The 23611-nt window shown below is 43.0% G+C and overlaps 1 protein-coding gene across 1 annotated transcript; it reads left to right on the forward strand.

The window, feature by feature from the left end:
* The first annotated feature begins 9076 nt into the window (after window positions 1-9076).
* LOC127571214 (extracellular calcium-sensing receptor-like) lies at window positions 9077-16743 on the forward strand. The gene is made up of 5 exons (XM_052017371.1): window positions 9077-9361; window positions 10579-11412; window positions 12334-12561; window positions 15617-15740; window positions 15836-16743. Exons 1-5 carry the CDS (start codon window positions 9104-9106, stop codon window positions 16741-16743), a joined length of 2352 nt encoding a protein of 783 aa, XP_051873331.1. The 5' UTR covers window positions 9077-9103.
* Window positions 16744-23611: the final 6868 nt, after the last annotated feature.

The raw sequence follows: 23611 nt of genomic DNA on the forward strand, positions 1-23611 counted from the left end.
CCACTCGCGTCCCTTTGTGTCATTGTCTCATCACTGTGTGTAATCCTTCTTTATTAAAAAAAAAGCTTTGATTCACTTTACGTGTACCACCTTTTTATTAAATTAAGGCAAACGGGTTCAAATTTCTACCATTCTTTAATTGTCGGATCTCTATGATATGGTCCTACGCCTCCTGTCCCTGTTCGCGTTGGCTCCAAATGCACCACCGGCGCTGATGTCGCGGCGTTTCAGCGAACCGGAGCCGTAGTCAGTGGCGACTGGTCCGTAGCGGTGGGAACTAAAGACGCGCCTACAGACGGCCCTGGTTCTGACCAACTGCGTTAACTACGAGGAGACACAAGAGACTGCAGTGACTGTTGTCTCGACCCGTAACGTCGACTGTCCATTTCCCTCCACAGACGCTGCCTGACCCGCTGGGTTCCTCCAGCGCCTTTTTGTGTAGCACAGGAGACTGCAGATGCGGTATCTGGAGCAAAAACTGGATTGTTGGAGGAACTCAGCGGGTTGACAGCATCTGTGGAGGGAAAGGTATGATCTTATTTGCGTGAAGCACACATCAGTCCACAATCACCATGCTCCCATTTGCTTCCATTGTAAAAGTATTGTTAATTTCCCACAGTTTCACATGTTCTGATTTCCTTACCCCAGTGGCGCGCAAATTACTGGAGAAGATTCTTAGAGACAGGCTTGATGATGATAAGATGCATACTGTAGACCGAGTGGACAAGAGTTTTTTGCAGACCGAAAATGACTAACATGAGGGTGCATAAGTTTAAAGTGCTTGGAGGAAGGTATGGGGGAGATGTCAGAGGTATTTTTTTACACAGAGAGTGGTGGCTGCGTGGAACGCACTGCCAGCAGAGGTGGTGGAGGCAGATACATTAGGGACATTTAAGAGACAGCCTCATGAATGATATAGAAATGGAGGGCTGTGTGGGAGGGAAGGGTTAGATAGGTTATTAGAGCAGGGTAAAATGTCGGCACAACATCGTGGGCCGAGGTGGCTGCCCTGTGCTGTAGTGTTCTATGTTCTCTGCTCTTTACGGTGGGCCTTTGATCTTTAATTAGAGCGACGGAATTGCGATTTTTGGTGCGGGGGTGAGAGAGATGTTCACATTTGGTGACTCGATAGCATCTAGCTCTCAATAACTCCGACTTGATCCCTACAGCTAACGTATGTACTCCAAAAGTGAAAATCTGTTGCCTAATTGGATGTATGATGAAACCACGCCCTCTTAACCTGGCTCAGATCCGGTTACAAAAGAGGGTGGTGGACTACTCTTTGAAGGAAGTGTAACGCAGCAGTTGGTAACTGTGCCTCCTCGGGATTCCTCACGCACCCAAAATCCAACAAAAATAAACCAGAAAATGCTCGATAAACTTAGCCACAGGCAAGCAGCATCCGTGAAACGAGAAACCAGTCAACGTCATGGGTCAGCATCCTTTTCTCAGAACTGGAAGCATGGAGGAGTTAGAGTTTACAAACAGAGCAGGGTGGAGGAGTGAAGTGTAAGAAATAAAATCTACATTGACATTGGTTAAAACAGATTGGGTGATAAGATATAGTACGTACGGTTGATGGGCGGGGCATTGCAAAGAAGTGGGTGAGAAAGGAACAGAAGCAGGAGACTGGCAAATAATGAAAGAGCAGTTTACCTGCAATTGGAAAAAATTGATTGTTTATTCCAGAAGTTTGCAAAGTACCCAGGCAAAAGGTAAGGTGCTCCTTCTCTTGTTGAAGTTGGGCCTCACTATGGCAGTGAACGAGGCCTCGGACAGAAGGATGGAACAGGAGCAACACACAAAAGCTCTGGAGAAACTCTGCAGCTCGAGCAGCATCTATGGACGGAAATGGACAGTCCCCGTTTTGGGTCGAGACCTTTCATCTGAACTGAAATATTGAGGGGAGATAGTCATTATAAAAAGGTGGAAGGTAAGGCATGTGATAGGTGGATCCAGATGAAGGGGTTGATAGGCAAATGCGGAAGGGGTTGGGCCATCCAGGTGAGGGGGTGGGCAATGTCGCCCTCATCTTGATCCACATCACCTGTTAGCTCTAACTCCACCCCTCACAGATTCTTCATCTACATGATATCACAGTAGTGGCCCGTATCTCAAATAACGATGAGTCGGAGTACAGGAAGGAGTTCGAGCGCCCAGTCACATGGTGTCATGACAACAACCTTTCCCTCAATGTCAGCAAAACAAAAATGTCGGTTATTGGCTTCAGGAAGGGGGCGGTGCACATGCTCCTGTCTACCGCAACAGTGCTGAGGTCGAAAGGGTTGAGAACTTTAAGTTCCTCAGAGTGAACATCACCAATAGGCTGCTCTGGTCCAACCACGTAGGTGCCACGGTTAGGAAACCCCACTAGCGCCTCTACTTTCTAAGGAGTCGAAAGGAATTTGGCATATCCCTTTTGACCCTCATGAATTTTTATCGATGCACCATAGAACACATTCTATCCGGATGCACCACAGCTTGGTATGGCAATTGCTCTGCCCAAGACCACAAGAAATCGAAGAGAGTTGCAGACACAGCTCCACACATCACGAAAACGAGCCTTCCCTCCACGACTACCCTACTTGCTGCTTGGGTGAAGCAGACAACATAATTAAAGAGCCCTCCATCCCACACCTTTTATCTTCTCCGCCCTCCCATCGTGCAGAAGATACAAAAGCCTGAAAATACGCACCACCATACTCAAGGACAGCCTCCAACCCACTGTTATAAGAGTACTGAGGGTACAGTAGTACCCTTGACCTCACAATCTACCTTGAAATTGTCTTGCACCTTATTGTCCACCTGTACTGCACGTTTTAGCTAACTGTAACACTTTATCTGTATTCTGTTATTGTTTCATCTTGAACTACCTTAATGCAATGTTGTAATTAATTGACCTGCATGCACGGTATACCTCAGTACATGTCACAGGAAGGAACCAATTTACCAATTTATTTACCAATTTACCAATAGAATTTGAATTAAATGTTGGCCTAATATCAGTAGTAGAGAACATGTTCGCATCTATAATCAAGAATGTAGTAACAGAATATCAAGAAATGAATTGCGTCAGCATGGATTAATAAAAGGGAAATCATATTTTGACTAATCTATTGGAGTTATTGGAGGCTCTGACTATTATAATTGATGAGGAGGATGTGGCGTGTTTAGATTTTCTGAAGGATTACCATGAGGTTCCATACAGGAAGTTTGCGGAAAATGTTAGATCATATGGATTGAGAATTGCATAACAGATCGATGCAAAGAATAGGGAGAATTGGGTCTTTCACTCAAGTTGTCAAGCTGCGACGAGGAAAGTTTGGCAGGGATCAGTGATTGGACTACAGCTATTCTTGATCGATATCAGAGAGGTGGCTGAGGTGACCAAATGCCATATTTCAATTCCGATGATGATACAAATTTTGGTGCTGTTGTAAGTTGGGAGGAGCATGTAAAGAGGCTCAAAGTGATCTGGACATGCTGAGTTAGTAGGCAAAAAGGTACCAGATGGAATCGAATGTGAAACAAATTTGAGGTCATTCACTTTAATGCACAAAAAAATATGGGTACAGGAGTAAATATATCTTACTGCAATGACATAGGGCACAGGGGAGTATTGTGATCAGTGTTAGTCTCCTTCCCAAAAAGAAGATATACTTATCATGGAGAACGTGTGGCAAGAATTTGCCAAAATTGTTCCTTGGATGGCAGATTTACTGTATGAGGAGAGATTGAGTAGATTAGCTCTATATTTTCTGGAGTTTGAGAGAAAGTGAAGGGATCTGTTGGAACTGTTCAAATCCGTGTGTAAGCAGGGGAATGTTTCACCTGGCTCAGGAGTCTAGAACCACGGACGACCATTTAGTACTGAGATAAGAAGAGATTTCTTTACAAACATGGCAATGAAGGTGTGAATTCTCTGCAATTCAAAACAGAGATTCATGCATTTCTGGCTGTTAAGGAAATGAAGGAATATGGAGATAGTGCCGGATGTTGCCGTCGTATCTATGAATGCCAAATCAAGCTTCTAAAGCCACATGGCCCTCTTCTGCTCCCAATTTTCATGCTTTCAAAAAAGTGCTGCATTATTTTGTGTTAAGGAAAAATTTGAGATGTTAAACAAACGTTTTGTGTCTGCCTCCACGGTGTAAAGCACTAAAACAATTACAAAAACCAAGGTAACCAAAGGCCAACCGATATTGAGGAAATTAAAACTCCTGATATCACCAAAGAAAAATATCAGGCAAAAATACGGGACTAAGCTCTGTGTAATCCTTTGGATCATTTCGTGTTTTTCTCGGGTTTTAAAAGGGACAGGAACCTCTTTGGTTGCAATCTCCCAAAAGTCATAGACTCTGATAAAGTCTCAGTGAATTGCGGAGGATTAAATCTGACACTACAATTCACAGAGAGAGCGAGAAAGAAAACAATGAACAGTAGGTCAATTTACCAAACACCAATTGATGAGGAAATGCTGGAATATGTTATATAAAAGTGTGAATACAGAGAACTTATGCAGAGTCAGTATGTATTATGACAGGGAAATGGTTTAACAAATGTATTGGATATTTTCAGGATGTAACCAACAAGGTAGCTGAATGGGAGTCAGCAGACATCATATATTAGGATTCCCAAAAGTCGCTCAACAAATTCTGCATGAAAGATTGCTGTTTAAGGACGAATAAGGTCGAAGATAATATGTTAGCATTTGGTTGTCAGATATAATGAAGGATCATTTTCCAGTGGGATCCCTCATAGATAAGTGGGGGTACTTTAGCTATTAGCAATCTATTTGAAGGGACGATGGGTGATGCATCCAAGTTTACTGATGATATAAAGGCAGGTGGGAGATTAAGTTATGGAGGAGGACACAAAATTAAAAAAAGGTGGGACGGAGTTTAATGAAAATGTGAGGCTTTGCATTTTGGAAGGAAGGGTAGAAACAGAAAGGTGGATTATATGGGACGATAGAGTTTTGGTGTTGAGAGAGATTTTGTTGTCATAAAAAAGCAGATAAAATTTGTGTATGGAAAGACAAATGATTATGAAGCGAAATTGAATGTTGGATTTACTGATAAACCGATTGAGTATACGCAATCAGTATAAGTTTACATTCAAATGAATGTGGAAAGACGATGCCGATTATTATTTAACCTTAACGCTACATAAAAGGGCCATTAGACACAACAGCGTTTCTGATCACAATCAGCCTCCTAATCTAGTTCCTCATAATCGTGAGATATTTTCAATTCTGCCCAAGGGCTCGTCTTGCGTGACTGCATCAAGGATGCCTGAACTGCGATGTAGACACAAGAGACTGCTGATGCTGGAATCTGGATTCTGTTTGTTGCCAAGATTCTGTTGTCTTTTGGAGGCAAAGAGACACACTGAAACAGAGAGATTTTAAGTTGAACCTCAATCTCTCCCTTGTTGAAATGCATAAATTTAGTTGTTTTTTTCTGCACATATCGTCTAATTGAGAATTGACTTCAGTTATCCTTGACGGAACCAGATGGCTAATGACTAAATTACACATCTGGTGTCAATCATCAGCGGTACCGAACCTTCGTAATCTCTGGAGCTCCTGCTTAATTCATTGGTTGGAAAATGTTTACACTCTGCTGGGAGTGCAAATTTAACTACTTTTACCAGATGTAATTTTGATTCTCTGTGAATTTCCCAGCTATTAGCCAGATGTACCTACATCAATACATGGGCCGTGCATATACCATGTCATCATTGGAGAACTACTAGATTACAACAGTGGCCGCAATTGTAAACCGCATTGGGACATCTTCAGATCGTGACAGAAACAATATAAATCCACACCTTCCCTTCAATACTGACAGATCCCCTGCAACAGAGCAATGTCTCCGTTTCTGCTTTTCATGTTGCTAGCCGCTACGCGAGAAACGCACGGAATCGCCTGTAGGCGTCGAGCAAGAGCCAGTTTGTCTGATTTAGCCAAGGATGGAGACATCATCCTTGGTGGAATATTTACCGTGCATTTGGATCCGATTCACGACTTCCATACATTTACCTTTACCCCGAAAGACACTGGGTGCAAAAGGTGAGTCCAGATCTTGTAGACTAGCATTTGTTTACCACTCAGCATCGTAGACAGCGCTGTTACCTATTGAATAGATCTTTGAATTTGAGAATCAATTATCATCTTACAAGTTTGCGTCTTGTTTATATTTGTCCTTTAGTATTACTGTTGCAGCGTGGTGGAATAGTAATTTTAACATTGTACATCAACGTGAAATGGTTCAATTAACGTTCACTGACGGATTCTTTTCTCTTCACAAAAATATGTTTGTTCTTTTGCACTTTGATTGTCACTCTTCGATTTAAAAATTCGCTGCACAAAGAATTCAGGTTTGAACGGAAGAGTACACATGTTGTCTTTCACCATCATACGGTTGTAGGAAACAACATGACCACAAATGACTGATTCAGGCTTCCAGCTCAGATATCCAGGTAAAACACTGCGAGTATTTTGCAGGCTGGCATTGCACCTTCTCCGGGGATTGTGTTCGCTGAGGTGCCCCAGCGCTTGATTAGGAACTCTGTTGTAACATAAAAGAGGACATTCAATCGTCTGCCTAACAGAAGGTTCTACAATGGTCGGTTCTGAACTAGTTCACTTTGATGCTGCGGATTGACCTGCTAGGTTTTCTATGAGGAGTATTTGGTCTATTCCAGACATGACACTATCTGAACTGGAACCTGGAGTGAAAAAAACGAGCGGCTGGATGAACTCAGCGGGCCAGGCAGCATCTGTGGAGGGAAATAGGCAGACGACGTTTCGGGTCGATACCCTTCATCTGTACCAGATCCTGCCTGACCCGCTGAGTTCCTCCAGCATCTCGGTTTTTTTTTAAATAGCGATGCCATTCATCAAGGCTCAGGGGAGATTTCAACACCGCTTCGGTGAAATCTAAAACGGTCGAACAGTTCACAGGAACGGAATTCTGTGGTAACCCAGGAAGGACCTGTAATCTCATTCGTTAGTTACTTCCTGAGGCTGTGGAGACGGTGACTACAGGGCAAGACTCTACAACATTGATCCTGAAATACGAGGGCTATTGTAACGATTTTATTCAGGGCTACAAAATGTAAATATAAAGCGGAGACCAATTTTGCGTGCTCTCCTATAAATATGAACTAAATTCTCTTTGTCAAAGGGACATTAAAACATCAACGATCTTCTGTTTTTATTGACATGATGCCAATTATATGGCAAAACCGAATAAGAGTCCGAACGAACGTGTTCCCTTTTAATGTGGAAATATCTGATGTCCTCACCACGTTAGATTGATTCTTGTTTGTTTGCCAATTAAATCATTCAACACAAAAACATAAGAAAAAGAAACAAGAGTCGGCCATTCGATCCATCGCGCCGACCCCCGCCATTCATTGGAATAATGTTGACTTTTGAATCTCAGCACCGCTTTCCGAAGTAATCCTCTAGAATTTCTGAAAATGTGTCCATTTCCGGCTTGAATATACTCAGGAGCTCAGTACTGACAGCTTTCTAAGGATTCTCCACCCTTTGCGAAAAATCCTCTTATCTAAGTAATGAAAGGCCAGTCCCTTACTTTGAGATTGTGACTCATTGTTCCACACATCCTAGCCACTATTTTGGAACTGAAAGCCTATGGATGTGGATGGAAAAATGCAAACTAATTCTGATCAAGGGTCTTTAGCCCGAAACCCGAACCAGTTTCTCTACCCACAGATGCTGCCTGACCTGCTGATTGTTACCAGCATTTTTTGCTTTTGTTGCAATTTCCATTGTCTGCGCCTTTGTAACTTATCAATTACTTAATAATTATTTTGCCTGATAATTGTGTCAGTTTCTGAATAGTTTACATTACCGTTTCACCTTCCATTTTAATTGGCAGGGAATGGAATCTTTGTTGCAAGTCGTAGTGTCATAGTATCATAGGAAGTCGTAGTGGAGAAAAGAGGCTTTTCGGCCCACCTTGTCCATGCGGATCGCGGTGTCTATCCACGTAATCCCATTAGCCTCCGTGTCCTCCATTCGAGTACCTGTCTGAATGAATTTCAAACGTTGTAATTGTATCTGTTTCATACAATTGCTCTTCGTGGTTATGAAAGGCAGTATCATTTACAAAGAACATAGAACCAGATGGTCTTAACATATCTTTTTCTTTAATTTTCAGATTATTTGATGCTTTTAAAGTGGAGAGTAGGCTGCTGAAATTTTGCATCACTTTGTGCACATTAGATAGGTGCTTATCTGATTCTTTTTGTCGCGACTATCTGTATTTAAATTTAAATAACATCTCCCAAGTGTAATGCAGTCTGAAGGAAAATGTTCAGAAATATTGGCGAAAATTAGTGGAAGATGGCCAAGTATATTTCTATTATAATCTATAGAGTGTCCATCCTTGACACTTTATTATATTTGGGTGCATATGATCTGCAGTCAACGTCACCGGAATATTACACCTCTGAAGAATGTTTACAATCACTTTTCTGTCAATAAGGTCACTACGATTATTACAGAGAGAAGACAAAACGCCTAAAGCGATCTTTATCTTCTGAGAACAGACAATACCATCCGCGTGCTTGAGAGGTCGGCTGTATATTACATTGATAATTACATTAATTATTTTGACAATCATTGGGCTTTCCTACCGATCCCGCTCCTGTGGGGTCCGGTGAATCCTCTATACTGTGAGTTGGATGGCATTTCATTTCTTACGCAGGTAGGTGGTGAAATATCAACTCTCAGTGTGCGTCCGGAGCCTAGGTCAGTGCTTTGAAAACCAGAGGGCAGGAAGGTGGGTAGGGGTGTAGCCAGAGCTGAAACATGGAGGCTGAAACCTACATATAAGCTGTTATTTCCTCAGTGGGATACGCGTTTTTGTTATCCGCGGGGTATGTACCATTTTCTGCGCGAATAACGAGGGATTGGAGTGCTTTTTACTGATCATCAACAATAAGAAAATGATTACATTTTAAATATTTGATGTGATATCTGATTGATTAGGAATCTGAAAACTCTTTTCACACCCTCTTTTATTGATCCAACAGTTTTGAGTTTGCAGACTTCCGATTGGCGCAGACCATGATTTTTGCCATTGAGGAAATAAACCGGAATGAAAACCTCCTGCCGAGAATCACACTCGGGTATCAGATCCACGATGACTGCTCGTCCTCAGCAATTGCATCGAAAGCAGCTCTCGCTTTGATCAACGGAGAAGAAGAATTAATTGAATCTCCGGAATGTAGAAGTTCCACCAACGTCGCTGCCATTGTTGGCTGTGCTCTTTCTACAAACTCCATCGTAACAGCAAGGACAATCGGACCCTTCGGGATTCCGCTGGTAATGTGTCAGATATTTGACTGCATTTTCATTATGGCGATAAGGTCACCTCATTAGCACGGACACAAACATACAATCCTTGGTCGGGCATGAGTTGAAATAGGGGTGTGTCATAATTTAAGGTAATCGTAAAATCAGAACGAAAGGATATTTTATATCTTGAGATTTTACTGTAGTTGAATGCCGCCAGAACGCCATTCACAACAATAAACTGTGGACATTTTAAACTACCCTTTTTAAAATTTTGTTGTAATAAGTAGGTAATTAATTCACCGTTTGAAAATTATGCTAATAATTCCTGTTAATGATGTAAATTGGGAAATTGGTTTATTATAATCACATGTACTGAGGTGCAGTGAAAAACCTTGTTTTGCATGCCATCCATACAGGAATTTTCACCACAACAGTGCATCGAGGTAATACAAGGGAACAATCAAAAACAGAATGCAGAATAAAGTGTTATAGTTTCAGAGAAAGTGCAGTTCAGGCAGGCGATAAGGTGCAAAACTACAACGAGATTGATTGTGAGATCAAGAGTGCATCTTAAGGTGCAAGAGTTCCATTCAATAGTCTTAAAGCAGCGGGTAAAAGCTGTATTTGAGCATGGTGGAACGTGCTTTCGGCTTTTGTATCTTCAGCCCGATGGGAGGGGGAGAAGAGAGAAGATCTGGGATGATGGAGTCTTTGATTATGTTGTCTGCTTTACAAGTAGTGTAGACATGGAGGGGTGGATGGTTTTCGTGGTGTGCTGCGTCTACAACTCTCTGCAGTTCCTTGTGGTCTCGGGCAGAGCAGTTGCCACACCAAGTCGTGATGCATCGGATAGGTGAGGGTCAACGCGGACATGTCAAATTTCTTTAGCCTCCAGGGGAATGAGAGGTGCCGGTGCACGTTCTTGGCCATGGCATCAAAGTGGCTGGACCAGGAGAGGCTATTGGTGATGTTCACTCCCAGGAACTCGAAGCTCTCAACCATCTCAACATCAGCACCATTAATGTAAACAGAGGAATGATTACCGCCCCGCTTCCTGAAGTCAATGACCAGATCTTTTGTTTTGCTGACATTGAGGGAAATATTGTTCTCATCTCTGTTGTATATTCAATATTACAGTTAAGTACAAGCATAAAACTATTCACAAAGGAACGCCAGCGGTACAATAGTCATTAAGAGTTAAAAGCCGAACCCCGGAATTCATTTATTTCCCCCTTTCTCCACAGGTTAGTTACTTCTCCACCTGCTCCTGCCTCAGCGATAGGCAAGAATACCCCACATTTTTTAGAACTATACCCAGCGACGAGTACCAGTCTAAAATTCTCGCTGAACTGGTGAGAACCTTTGGCTGGACTTGGATTGGAACCATTCGAAGTAACACCGATTACGGTAATCTCGGGATGCAGGAATTTGTGGAACACGTGGAAAAGTTTGGAGTTTGCATTGCCTACTCTGAGTCATTTTACAGGACTGACCCAGCAGAGAAAATCGGCAAAATTGTCCAGGTGATTAAACAGGCATCCACTAAAGTGGTGGTGGCCTTTGTTCAAGTTGGTGATATGCGAATCCTGCTGAACGAAATCTGGCGTCAAAATGTAACCGGTATACAGTGGATTGGGAGTGAAGGGTGGGTGACAGAAAATCTTCTCCCGCCTGAAGAAAGAGCAATGTATCTCGCCGGGACAATTGGTCCAGCAAGCCGCAGGACAGAGATCGCTGACCTCAGAGATTATCTTCATAAAGTCCATCCCAAGAACTTTCCTGGCAACAGTCTGGTGAAGGAGTTTTGGGAAACTTTATTCTCCTGCTCTTTTACCACAGACAATATGACAAGCCCGGGGAATTCTCCAGCTCACTTTCGGCAATGCACAGGGAAGGAGCAGACGGAAGGGATAGAAAATGCCTACCTTCCGGCGATAATGGACGGGGCTTCTTACCACGTGTATAAAGCGGTTTACTCCATCGCTCACGCCCTCCACGATCTGCTGACCTGTGTAGAAGGCAACGGGCCCTTTGTGAATAACACATGTGCAAATATTTCAAATTTTGAGCCGTGGCAGGTAGGCATGTACCTCCTTTGCTAAAGCCAGCACCTCATTGACAATGCGTACAGGTGTGAATAAAATTTGAAGCTGATATTGTTTATTTTCATGTGCGAGTAATTAACCACCGGCCACTATCTTTTGGCAACCAACTGTATCTGTGGTGGTCAAACCTTTATTCTCAAAGAATGTCTTCAAAGGTTAAACATCTCATTGGAAAAAGGGCAGCTCATAGGCACGGATTAAAACTCCCTTCTTAACGGTGTGATTGTTGTTTGGACCATTTGCATAGTGTGTTGGCCGGAGTATCAATGTTGGCGCGGGTGCTGTTAGAACTCTCCTGCTTTCCGTATAGTCGCTCCATGCGGCATTTATTCCTATTTAATTTGGAGGGGTGCGGGCGTGTGGGCACCTTCAAAGTGACTGCACATCCCAGAGGGTAGCACTGAGTGCACTGGAGTGGAGTTAAATTCTGGAGTGGACTGCAAGCCTAGATGACGAGCTTCAGTGTCTGCACTGGATCTTCAACCCGCAGCTTCTCATTCAGTGGCGCTACCCGGTAGACCAGAGCGCAACATTAGTCCTTGACCAACCGTCTAGAAAATGTACATTATACTGATGACCCTCCTCCAATATCAATACAAACATAAAACAAACTGCTTGAGGAAATCAACGGGTCAGACAGCATCCGTGGAGGGAAATTGACTGTCGATCCATTTTCCTCTACTGATGCTGCCCGACCCGCTCAGTTCCACTAGAATTTTGATTTTTACCCCAGATCCCAGCATCTACAGTCTCTGGCGTCTACAATATATTTCTAAGGTGGCGAAATATCCCGCAGTTGATTTCAAACATTTACGGATTTTAACGTCTGTATTTGTGGTGCACCGGATCCACGGCCGAACTAAAGGCTGATATCCGTTGGTTTTTCCTCCCTAGTTGCTCCACTACCTCCGCATGGTGAATTTCACAGCCAAGACAGGAGAAACGGTATATTTTGATGAAAATGGTGACCCGGTGCCAAGATACGAATTCGTGAACTTGCAGAGGAATTTGAAGGGTACAGTTGACATTGTAAACATTGGGTATTATGATGGTTCGGCTCCGCCAGGGCGCGAACTAACGATGAATATCGGGGATATCGTGTGGAGCACGACGGGGAATACGGTATGCCTCTTCTTTTACCATGGATTTGCTTCGGTAAAATGGAACATAGTTGCATGCTTAGGACATGGCTGACAGTGTAGATACAGGCATTCAGTTCCTATTATTTATATTCTCCACTTCTACTATGGTCGCAATTTCACGTGCATGCATTCATTGCTTTTTCAACTGTTCCTTTTCTTCAGTTTTAGACTTTAGCTGTATCTTCATGTCACGGTTACCCAAGGAGGAGAGATATTGGGTGGGAGGTGAAGGGCGTCCGGGGGTAGGGGAGTCTTCGTCCAAAACCAGTGGAAACGATGCACTTGCATCAGGGTATGAAATAGATCAACGTCAAAATCAAAAGTGCAAGTCGAGGTTATTGTCATACGCACATGTGTGCACAGATGCAATGAAAAACTTACTTGCAGCAGCATCACAGGCACATAGCATCATAGAAGCGGCATTCAAAGAAAAATGATAAGTGTAGCGACTCACCGCACCGGCATCGAATCGGCTACCGACATCGCAAACGTCGTCGGAGGCCCCGATCCAAGATGGTGCGGGGCCCTCCTTCTTCCCCATCGTCGGGCTGGGAAAGCCCGCGCGCGGGAAGGTCAGGTGACCCGCGCGTGACGTCAGCGCGGGAAATGTAGCGCGGGAAATGTAGCGCGGGAAGTTTTCGGATATTAAAGGCGCACCGCGCCCCTGTAGTTCATTCCACTTCGGATTTCAAACCAGCGACTCTTGTGTCCTCATTTGGTAGTGTGTAGCTAGCCGCTACAATACACAATTTGGTTTACAAGAAAGAACACAATTAGAACAAAAAAATCGAAGTCCATTTTAGTGTAAAGTGACTAAAGTGGTCATAGTGTTGCTGAACTGTTGTGATTAGGGTTTTGACAGTTGGTTCAAGAAATGAATGGTTGAAGGGAATTACCTGTTCTTGAAGCTGGTGGTGTGGGACTTCAGGCTTCTGTACCTCCTGCGAGAAGATGGCATGGCCCGGATGGTGGTGAATCTTTGATGATGGCTGTTGTCTTCTTGAGGCAGGTCCTCCTGTAGATAGAGTCTATGTAAGGGTGGGAGATATCTAAGTCAAGGCCGATCTAGAAAATGGAACTGGCTATGATAAGGAATAGGTGAGGCGAACTATTTAATGTGTTCAATGGTTCTCCTCACAGAGCTTCATCAACATTGTATAAAAGGGGTTGTTGTGGAATATTAAGAGCCATGAGGGGGTCTGGTCCGTTTTGGTGTCTGACAGTCGGTGTAATTCCATGTAAAGGGCTCGAAATACGTGAAGTTGTTGCTAACTCTTCTGACATCCGCCACCTCACCGCCCAACTTGGATGTGTGGCTGCACCCGTAAGGATGTTGAACAGCTTACGAAAAATATCCAAATGTGATCTTGAGAATGAAAGAAAATCTAAGTGACAGTGAATGTTCAACGAAATTAATTCTGGGCAACATTTTATATGAAGGAAGTGAAGCCACAGAAGGGGGTTGCTAGAATGGGTACTTGGCAAGACTGGAGAAACAGGTACGTTTCTCCTCTCAGCAGAGAAGATGAATCCTGGAGTTCGAAGTCACGAATTGTTCGTCTAAAGTAAATGAATAAGGAGCAGCAAAGTGGCACAGCGAGTAGAGCATCCTTTATAAATCAAGCGACACGGGTTCAATCCTGACCTCCGGTGCCGTCTGTGTGGAGTTTACACGTTCTCCCTGTCACCACATGGGTTCGTGCTCCGTTTTTTTTCCAATGTGCAGTTTGTTTGATAAGTTGCTCCCAGTGTGTGAGGTGTGGTGTAATGCAGGTGGAGAGTTGATGGGAATATGGGGAGATAAACACAGGGATTGGTTTGACTGGGTGGTCGATGGTCGGCCATGGCTTGCTGAGCTGAAGACATCTATGTTGTCTGAGCCCATGAACCATTTACTTAGTAGAAGAATTTGCAAGAAGCACAGCTTCAATGTGAACAAGAAGCACTGTAGGGAAAGTCGTTATGTTTATTTGTTCGTGTCGTTTATCTATAATTTACGTAATTTAAGTTTATGTTAACTTATGTTTGTCAGGTGTGTAATATTGTGCGCAGCTACAAAAAAAACCTAATTCTCGAGGCGTTTATACCCCGTGTATGCATGCCAATGACAATAAACGTGAACTTGATTCTGAAAGTAAATTGACCCGGGGAGTTCTGTCATGACAAATGGACTGCCGGCAATTTTGGATGTAACATTCATTGAACATAGAACAGGTACAGTACAAGAAAAAGATTTTCGGTACACGATGTCTGTGCCAAACACGATTTCAAATTAAACTAAGTCTCTTCTGCTTGCATATGATCCATATCCCTCCAATCCTGCATATTGATGTGTCTATTGCCCAGTCCCTTAAACTTCACTTTCGCATCAGCTGCTCCCCAATGCCCCTGGCAGCCTGTTCCGGGCAATTACCACAACCTGAAAATCCCTAATTCTGCCTCGGACTATAGTTCATTCAATTTACACTAACGTCATTGTGTTATGTTTGTTGATTGTGCCGTTTAAGTTATGTATACTTAACGTTAATTTACATTTTTGTAATTTACGTTGGTAATGTCTTGTGATGCTATTGCAAAAGGTAATTTTTATAATATTTGTACACTGGGTATGTATGGGCATGACAATAAACTTGAACTTGAATTTGAACTTGATCTCTGTACAACAAACCTTGCCCCACACATCCCTCTTAAACTCCACCCCCCCCCCCCCCCACCTTAAATGCATGCACTCGAGTATTTAACATTTCTAAGCTGGGTAAAGCATTCTGATTGTCGACCCTATCCCTCTCATAATTCATAATTTTCAGCGGGAATATATCTAAATGTCCAGTCAACGTTGAACCAAATTAATTTTGGGAAACAAAAGTTTTATAAAATTTATAGGCCTTTATAATATCATAACGCTTCAAAGAAAATATTTGCAGTGTTCGGGGGAAAATTGTGGATTGAGAATAATCTTTGAACAGATATTCTGAGCACTGTCATATCACGGGCCTGTGAAAAGGATACTATCTGGATGTTTTCTGTTGCTTCAGATCCCAAGAGCGCTTTGCGCAGAACCCTGTCTTCCTGGAACAAGAAAAGTAAGTCGAAAGGGGCAGCCAATATGTTGTTTTGACTGTGCAGAGTGCGCCGATGGCGAGATCAGTAACGGCACCGGTAAGTGCACATCTGTACAGCAGTGTCTTTGGATTCCGCAGTTTTGTGGTCACGGGCGATTTCGTTTTAAGCATTAGATCTGGTTATGTTTCTAGATTCCACGGATTGTATCAAGTGTCCGTCGGAATACTGGTCCAATCAGCCAAAAACCCAATGTGTTCTCAAGAAGGTTGAGTTTCTTTCCTTTGGAGAAGATCTGGGCTTTGTATTAGTGACGCTTGCTGCGGTGGGAGTGTGTTTTACGTTGGCCACCGCTGCGATTTTCTACCGGTATCGAGAAACTCCCATGGTCAAAGCGAACAACTCCGAGCTCAGCTTCCTGCTCCTCTTCGCACTGATGCTTTGCTTCATCTGCTCGCTCACGTTCATCGGAGAACCATCCGGCTGGTCTTGCATGTTGCGCCGCACGGTTTTCGGAGTTGTCTTCGTTCTCTGCATTTCCTGCATTTTGGGCAAAACCATTCTTGTCGTGGTTGCCTTTAAAGCAACTCTCCCCAACAACAGCGTGAGGAACTGGTTCGGACCCGCGCAGCAACGCCTGGGCGTGTTCGTCCTTACCTTTTTGCAAGGTGTAGTTTGCGTTGTCTGGCTTAGTGTGTCACCTCCCTACCCCCTGAAAAACATGAGCTATTACAGAGACATCATCATTCTGGAATGTGATGTGGGCTCATTGACCGCCTTTTACTTCGTGTCGGCCTATATTTCCCTGTTGTCCATTGTGTGTTTAGTACTTGCTTTCCTTGCCCGGAAACTTCCGGACAGCTTCAACGACGCCAAGTACATCACCTTCAGCATGCTGATCTTTTGTGCCGTCTGGATAACTTTTATTCCAGCTTATGTGAGCTCTCCAGGGAAGTACACCGTGGCTGTAGAAGTGTTTGCTATCTGGGCATCAAGCTTTGGTTTGCTCGTCTGCATTTTTGCACCGAAATGTTACATTATCTTACTGAAGCCGGAAAGTAACACAAAGAAACATATGATGGCGAAAGGGACTTCATTGTAACCAGTCGCTTCCGATTGTATCATTGTCTCGTCAGTGGCCATGTTAATTTGGCGCCGGAAGCGTGGCGATACTTGCGGGCTGCTCCCAGAGCACTCTACGCAAAAGATGTATTTCACTGTGCGTTTCGACGTACAGTGGCATGCAAAAGCGTGGGCACCACTGGTCAAAATTTCTGTTACTGTCAATAGCTAAGGGAGTAAAAGATGACCAATTTCCAAAAGGTATGAAGTTAAAGATGACACATTTCTTTAATATTTTAAGCAGGATTACTTTTTTATTTCCATCATATACATTTTTTAAATGAAAAACGGCCCCAAGCAAACGTTTGAGCACACTGCATGGTCAGTACTTAGTAACACGCCCTTTGGCAAGTATCACAGCTTGTAAACGCTTTCTGCAGCCAGCTAAGAGTTTTTCAATTCTTGTTTGGGGGATTTTCGCCCATTCTTCCTTGCAAAAGTCTTCTGGTTCTGTGAGATTCTTGGGCCTTCTTTTGAGGTCTATCCACAGATTTTCGATGATGTTTAGGTCAGGGGACTGTGAGGGCCATGGCAAAACCTTCAGCTTGTGCCTCTTAAGGCCGTCCATTGTGGATTTTGAGGTGTGTTTAGGATCGTTATCCTGTTGGAGAAGCCATCCTCTTTTCATCTTCAGCTTTCTTTTTTTACAGACGGTGTGATGTTTGCTTCCCGAACTTGCTGGTATTTAATTGAATTCATTCTTCCCTCTACCAGTGAAATGTTTTCCGTGCTACTGGCTGCAACACAAGCCCAAAGCATGATCGATCCACCCCCGTGTTAAACAGTTGGAGAGGTGTTCTTTTCATGAAATTCTGCAGCCTTTTTTCTCCAAACATACCTTTGCTAATTGCGGCCAAAAAGTTCTATTTTAACTTCATCAGTCCACAAGACTTGTTTCCAAAATGCATCAGGCTTGTTTTGATGTTCCTTTGCAAACTTCTGAAGCTGAATTTTGTGGTGAGGACGCAGGAAAGGTTTTCTTCTGATGACTGTTCCATGAAGGTCATATTTTGCAGGTGTCGCTGCACAGTAGAACAGTTCACCACCACTCCAGAGTCTGCTAAATCTTCCTGAAGGCCTTTTGTAGTCAAACGGGGGTTTTGATTTGCATTTCTAGCAAACGTACAAGCAGTTTTCCAGGAAAGTTTTCTTGGTCTCCCAGACCTCAACTTGACCTCCACCGTTCCTGTTAACTGCCATTTCTTAATTACATTACGAACTGAGGATATGGCTACCGGAAAATGCTTTGCTCTCTTCTTATATCCTTCTCCTGCTTTGTGGGCATCATTTGTTTTAATTTATAGAGTGCTAGGCAGCTGCTTAGAGGAACCCATGGCTGCTAATTGTTGGGACAAGGTTTGAGGAGTCAGGGTATTTATAAAGCTTTGAAATTTGCATCACCTGGCCTTTTCTAACGATGACTGTGAAAATGCCACAGCCCTAAAAAGCTAATGAAGGTCTGAGACCTTGGTAAAAGTTATCTTAGAGCTCAATTCTATTGGGGTGCTCCTTTCCTTTTATCACTCTAAAATTGTACAAAATAAAAATAATACACTAATCTTGCTTAAAATGTTGAAAAGAAAGATTAATCTTTAACTTTAAGACTTTTGGAGATCAGTTCATCTTCTACTCACTTAACTATTCACAGTAACAGAAATTTTGACCAGCGGTGTCCAAACGTTTACCTGCCAGTGCAACTGTGACTGATAAAGATATCTTATATCTTATCTCATCTCTTGTTTATTAAAGAAGTTTTGATTCACTATTTATGTACCGGGTTCAATTTTCTACCATTATTTAATGGGTCGGATTTCTATGATATGGCACTATACCTCCTGGTCGCTGCTCACGGTGGCCCCCGCCACTCTTAATGCACTACCGGCGTTGATGCCACAGCGTTTCAGCCCGTTGTCAGTGGTTACTGGTCCGTGGCGGTGGGAACTAAATACCCGTCTGCAGACGGCCCTGGTTCTGAGCAACTGCGTTAAATACAAGCAAACACAAGAGACTGCAATGACTTTTGTCTCGACCCCAAATGTCGACTGTCCATTTCACTTGACAGATGCTGCCTGGCCCGCGGAGTTCCTCCGACGCCTTTGTGTGATGCAAGAGCGACTGTCGATGCTGGAATCTTCAGGAAAAAAAATTAAACTGCTGGAGGAGCTCAGAGGGTCGAGCAGCATCTGTGGAGGGAAAAGGATGTTTTTATTTGAGTTATGTACAACTCAATCCACAATCACCATGCTCCCATTTCTTCCAATAAGTATTGCTGACGTCGCGCAGTTTGTCTTATTCTGCTTTCCATTAAGGTGTGTCTTGTATCTTTGATTAAAGCGGCTGCATTGTGTTTTTAGCGGGGGGGGGGGGTGGAGACGGGAAGCAGATTTTCACATTTACTGACTCGGTGGCATCTAAGTCTCAATTAACTCCGACTTGAGTTCCATATCGAATTACGGACTCCCAAAGTGACATTCCGCTGAACCATATTGGATGACAGGAGATGTGGAAGGGGGCTATCATCTAGGTGAGGGGGGCCTTTCTCCCCTTCAGCGGGACCCACCTATGACCTGCTAACTCTAGCTGCACCCCTTCACAGATTCTGCATCTAAAAATTTGCAGATGATATTAGCATAATCGGCCGTATCTCAAACAACGATGAATCAGAGTACAGGAAGGAGTTAGGGAGCTTAGTGACATGCTGTCATGGCAACAACCTTTCCCTCCACATCAGCTAAACCAAAGATCTGGTCACTGACTTCAGGAAGTGGGTCGGTGCATATCATCCTGTCTGCATCAAGTTTGCTGACGTCGAGTGGTTTGAGAGCTTTAAGTACCTTGGAGCGAATATCGCCAATAGCCGTCCCGGTCCAACCACGTAAACGCTACGTCTCAGAAACCTCACCAGCGCCTCCACTTCCTCAGGAGGCTAAATAATTTTGGCATGTCCCCTTTGGCCCTCACCATTTTTAAAAATCGATGAACCATAAAAAGCATCCCAATCCGATGCATCACGGCATGGTAAGCAACTGCTCTGCCCGTGACCGCAAGAAATTGCACAGCGCTGTGGACCCAGATCAGCACACCACGGAAAGCAGCCTCCCCTCCATGGACTCAGTCTTCACTTCTCGCTGCCTCCGTAACGCAGCCATCATCAGTAAAGACTCCGCCCAACTCGGACATCCTCTGCCCCCCCCCCCCATAGGGCAGAAGATACAACTGCCTGAAAGAACGTACAACCAGGCTCAAGAACAGCTTCTATCCCGCTTGTATAAGACTATTGAACGGGGTCCTAGTGTAATAAAACGGTCTCTTGACCTCACAATCTACCTCGTTATGGCTTTGCACCTTATTTTGAACCTGCACTGCACCTTCTCTGTAAATGAAACACTTTGTTCTGCATTCTATTATTGTTTTAACTTGTACTACCTTAGTGCACTGTTGCAATAAATTCAACTGTATGGGCGGTATGCATGTTTTCAAGTGTACCTCTGTACATGTGTCTAAAATGAACCAATTTACCAATCTAATTACCAATTTACCAATAATAAACTATGCACCCAGAGAATTTGAATTAAATGTTTGCCTTACATCAGCATTTGGGAAAAAGTTGGCATGTATAATCAAGGATGTAATAACAGTATATCAATAAATTAATTGTGTCAGCATGGATTTATAACAAGGAAATAATTTTTGACTAATCGATTAGCGTTCTTGGAGGCTGTGACTATTATAATTGATAAGGAGGATGTGGTGTGTTTAGATTTTCTGAAGGATTTCAATGAGGTTTCATACAGGAAGTTGGTGGGCAAGGCTAGGACATGTGGAATTGAGGATAATACACTGTCATGTATTGCGAATTGCCTAACAGAGAGATATAAAGAATGAGTATAAAATTGTCGATCACTCAAGTGGTCAAGATGCAATTTATAGAGTGTGATATGGGTTAGTGCTTGGACTACTGCTATTGCTGATCTATATCAGTGAGGTGGCTGAGCGGAACCAAATGTGATATTTCCAGTTCTGATGATGATACAAATTTAGGCGCGGTTATGAGTAGGGAGAAGGATTTAAAGAGGCTTCAAAAGCATCTGGACACGCTGAGTGAGTTGGCAGAAATGTGTCAGATTGAATCTGACGTGAATAAACTGTGAAGTCATTCACTTCAATGGACAGAAAAGATTTGGGTACAGTAATAAAGACATTTTACTGCAATTGCATAGGGCACAGGTGAGTGTTATGATCAGTGTTGGTTTCCTTCCCCAAAGGAAGATATATTTATCTTTGAGGAAGTGTAGCAAAAATTTGCCAACATTTTTACTGGGAGTAGATTCGCTCTATAAGTTCTGGATTGAGTAGATTAGCTCTTTTTTTCCGTATTTTAAGAGAAGGTGAGAGGATCTGTCGGAAAATTCCAAAGTCAGAGTGTAAGCAGTCGTATGTTTCATGCATTTCTGGATGTTACAGAAATGGAATTTGGGGATAATGTAGGAAAATTCACCATGGGAGAATATTAACGTGGTATATATGAATGGCAAATCGAACTGCTAAGGCCGCATGGCCCTCTCCTGCTCCTAATTTTCATGTTTTCAAAAAGCTGCCGCGTTATTTTGATTTATCGAGAAGTTTGAGATGTTAAACGAAGGTTATTTATCTACCTCCACGCTGTAAATTACTGAAACAGTTACAAAAACCCAAGCTAACTAAAGGCGAACAGATATTGAGGAAATTAAAACTCTTGATATCACTAAAGAAAAATGTTAGGCACAATGACGGGACTAAGGCCTCTGAAATCCTTTGGTGTTTTCCTGGGGTTTGAAAAGAGACAGCAATTTCCTTGGTTGCAATCTTCCATAAGTCTGAGTGAATTGGGGAACAGTAAATCTAAAACGACAAATCACAGAGAGAGAGAGAGAGAGAGCGAGCGCGAGAAAGGTAAAACGGGGAACAACTACCTCACACCAGTTGTTGAGCAAATGCTGGAATATGTTAAATAAAATTGTGATAACAGACCAGGTAGACATAATTAGGCAGAATCAATACGTATTCATGATAGGGGATTGGCTTAACAAATGTATTGGTATTGATTTATTATTGTCACTTGTAACGAGGTACAGTGAAAAACTTGTCTTTCATACCTTTCATACTGATCAACTCATTCCACCGTGCATTGAGGTAGTACAGAGTGCAATGAGGTAGTACATGGGAAAAACAATAACAGAACATAGAGCAAAGCGTCACAGCTACAGGGAAGTGAATTGCAGGTAGACAATAAGGTGCAAGGTCAAAAAACGTAGATTGGGAGGTCAAAAGTCCATCTCATCATATTAAGGAACCATTCAATAGTCTTATCACGCGGAGTGAGTTGGCAGAAAGGCGTCAGATGGAATCTGCCGTGAATAAACTGTGAAGTCATTCACTTCAATGTGGTAGCCTGGTGGAATGTGCCCTCAGGTTCCTCTATCTTTTGCCTGATGGGAATGGAGATAAGAGAGAATGACCCAGGTGGGTTGTGTCGTTGATTATACTGGCTGCTTCACAAAGGCATCGAGAGGTATAGTCATGAGGCTGGTTTCCGTGATGCGCCGTATTGGATATTTCAAGATCTAAACAACAAAGTCGCTAAATGGGAGTCAGTCGACAAAATGTATGAGGATTTCCAAAAGACGTTCAGTAAATTCTGCATGAAAGATAGCATCGAAGATAATATGTTAGCATTTGGTTGTCTGCCATTATTAAGGGTAGCGATAAATGCATGATTTTCCAGTGCGACCCCTCATAGATAAGTGAGGGTGCTTTAACTATTGGCAGTCTGTTTGAAGGACCATTGGTGTTGCATCCAGGTTTACAGATAACATTAAGGCAGGTTGGAAGGTATGTTGTTGAGGAGGACACAAAGCTATAAAAAGACGGGAGAGTGAATATAATGAGTGAAAATGTGGAGGCTTTTCATTTTGGAAGGAAGGATGGAAAGTCAACAACATGGATTGTATGGGACGATGTAGCTGTGGTGTTCAGGGGGATTGTGCTGCCCTCATAAAAGAAAGTTAACATTTGTATGTGGAAAGTCAAATGATTATGAAGGAAAATGGAATGTTGGCACACATATTCGTATTCAAATGTATGTAATAAGACAATGCGATTATTATTTAACATTTACGGTACCTAACAAATTCATTAGACGCAATAGGATTTGTGCTCAGTATCAGCCAACCACTCCAGTTCCTCAGAATGTCATAATCGTGAGATATGTTCAATTCTGCCCAAGTGCTTGACGGCATCGTGGAAGCTTGAATGCTGTTGTCTTCTGGAGGCAAAGAGACACACTGAAACAAACCGATTTTAAGTTGAACATCAATCTCTCCATTGTTGAAATGCATAAATTTAGTTGTTTTTTTTCTGCACATATCGTTTAATTTAGCATTGATTTCAGTTATCCTTGACGAATCTAGTAACTAATGACGAAATTACACATCTGGTGTCAATCATCAACGGTACCGAACCTTCGTAATCTCTGGAGCTCCTGCTTAATTCATTGGTCGGAAAATGTTTACACTCTACTGGGAGTGCAAATTTAACTACTTTTACCAGATGTAATTTTGATTCTCTGTGAAATTCCCAGCTATTAGCCAGATGCACCCCCATCAACACATGTGTCGTGCATATACCATGTCATCATTGGAGAACTACTAGATTACAACAGTGGCCGCAATTGTAAACCGCATTGGGACATCTTCAGATCGTGACAGAAACAATATAAATCCACACCTTCCCTTCAATACTGACAGATCCCCTGCAACAGAGCAATGTCTCCGTTTCTGCTGTTCATGTTGCTAGCCGCTACGGGAGAA

The sequence above is a fragment of the Pristis pectinata genome, chromosome 6 (genome assembly GCF_009764475.1).
Source record: "Pristis pectinata isolate sPriPec2 chromosome 6, sPriPec2.1.pri, whole genome shotgun sequence".
NCBI classification, from domain to species: Eukaryota; Metazoa; Chordata; class Chondrichthyes; order Rhinopristiformes; family Pristidae; genus Pristis; species Pristis pectinata.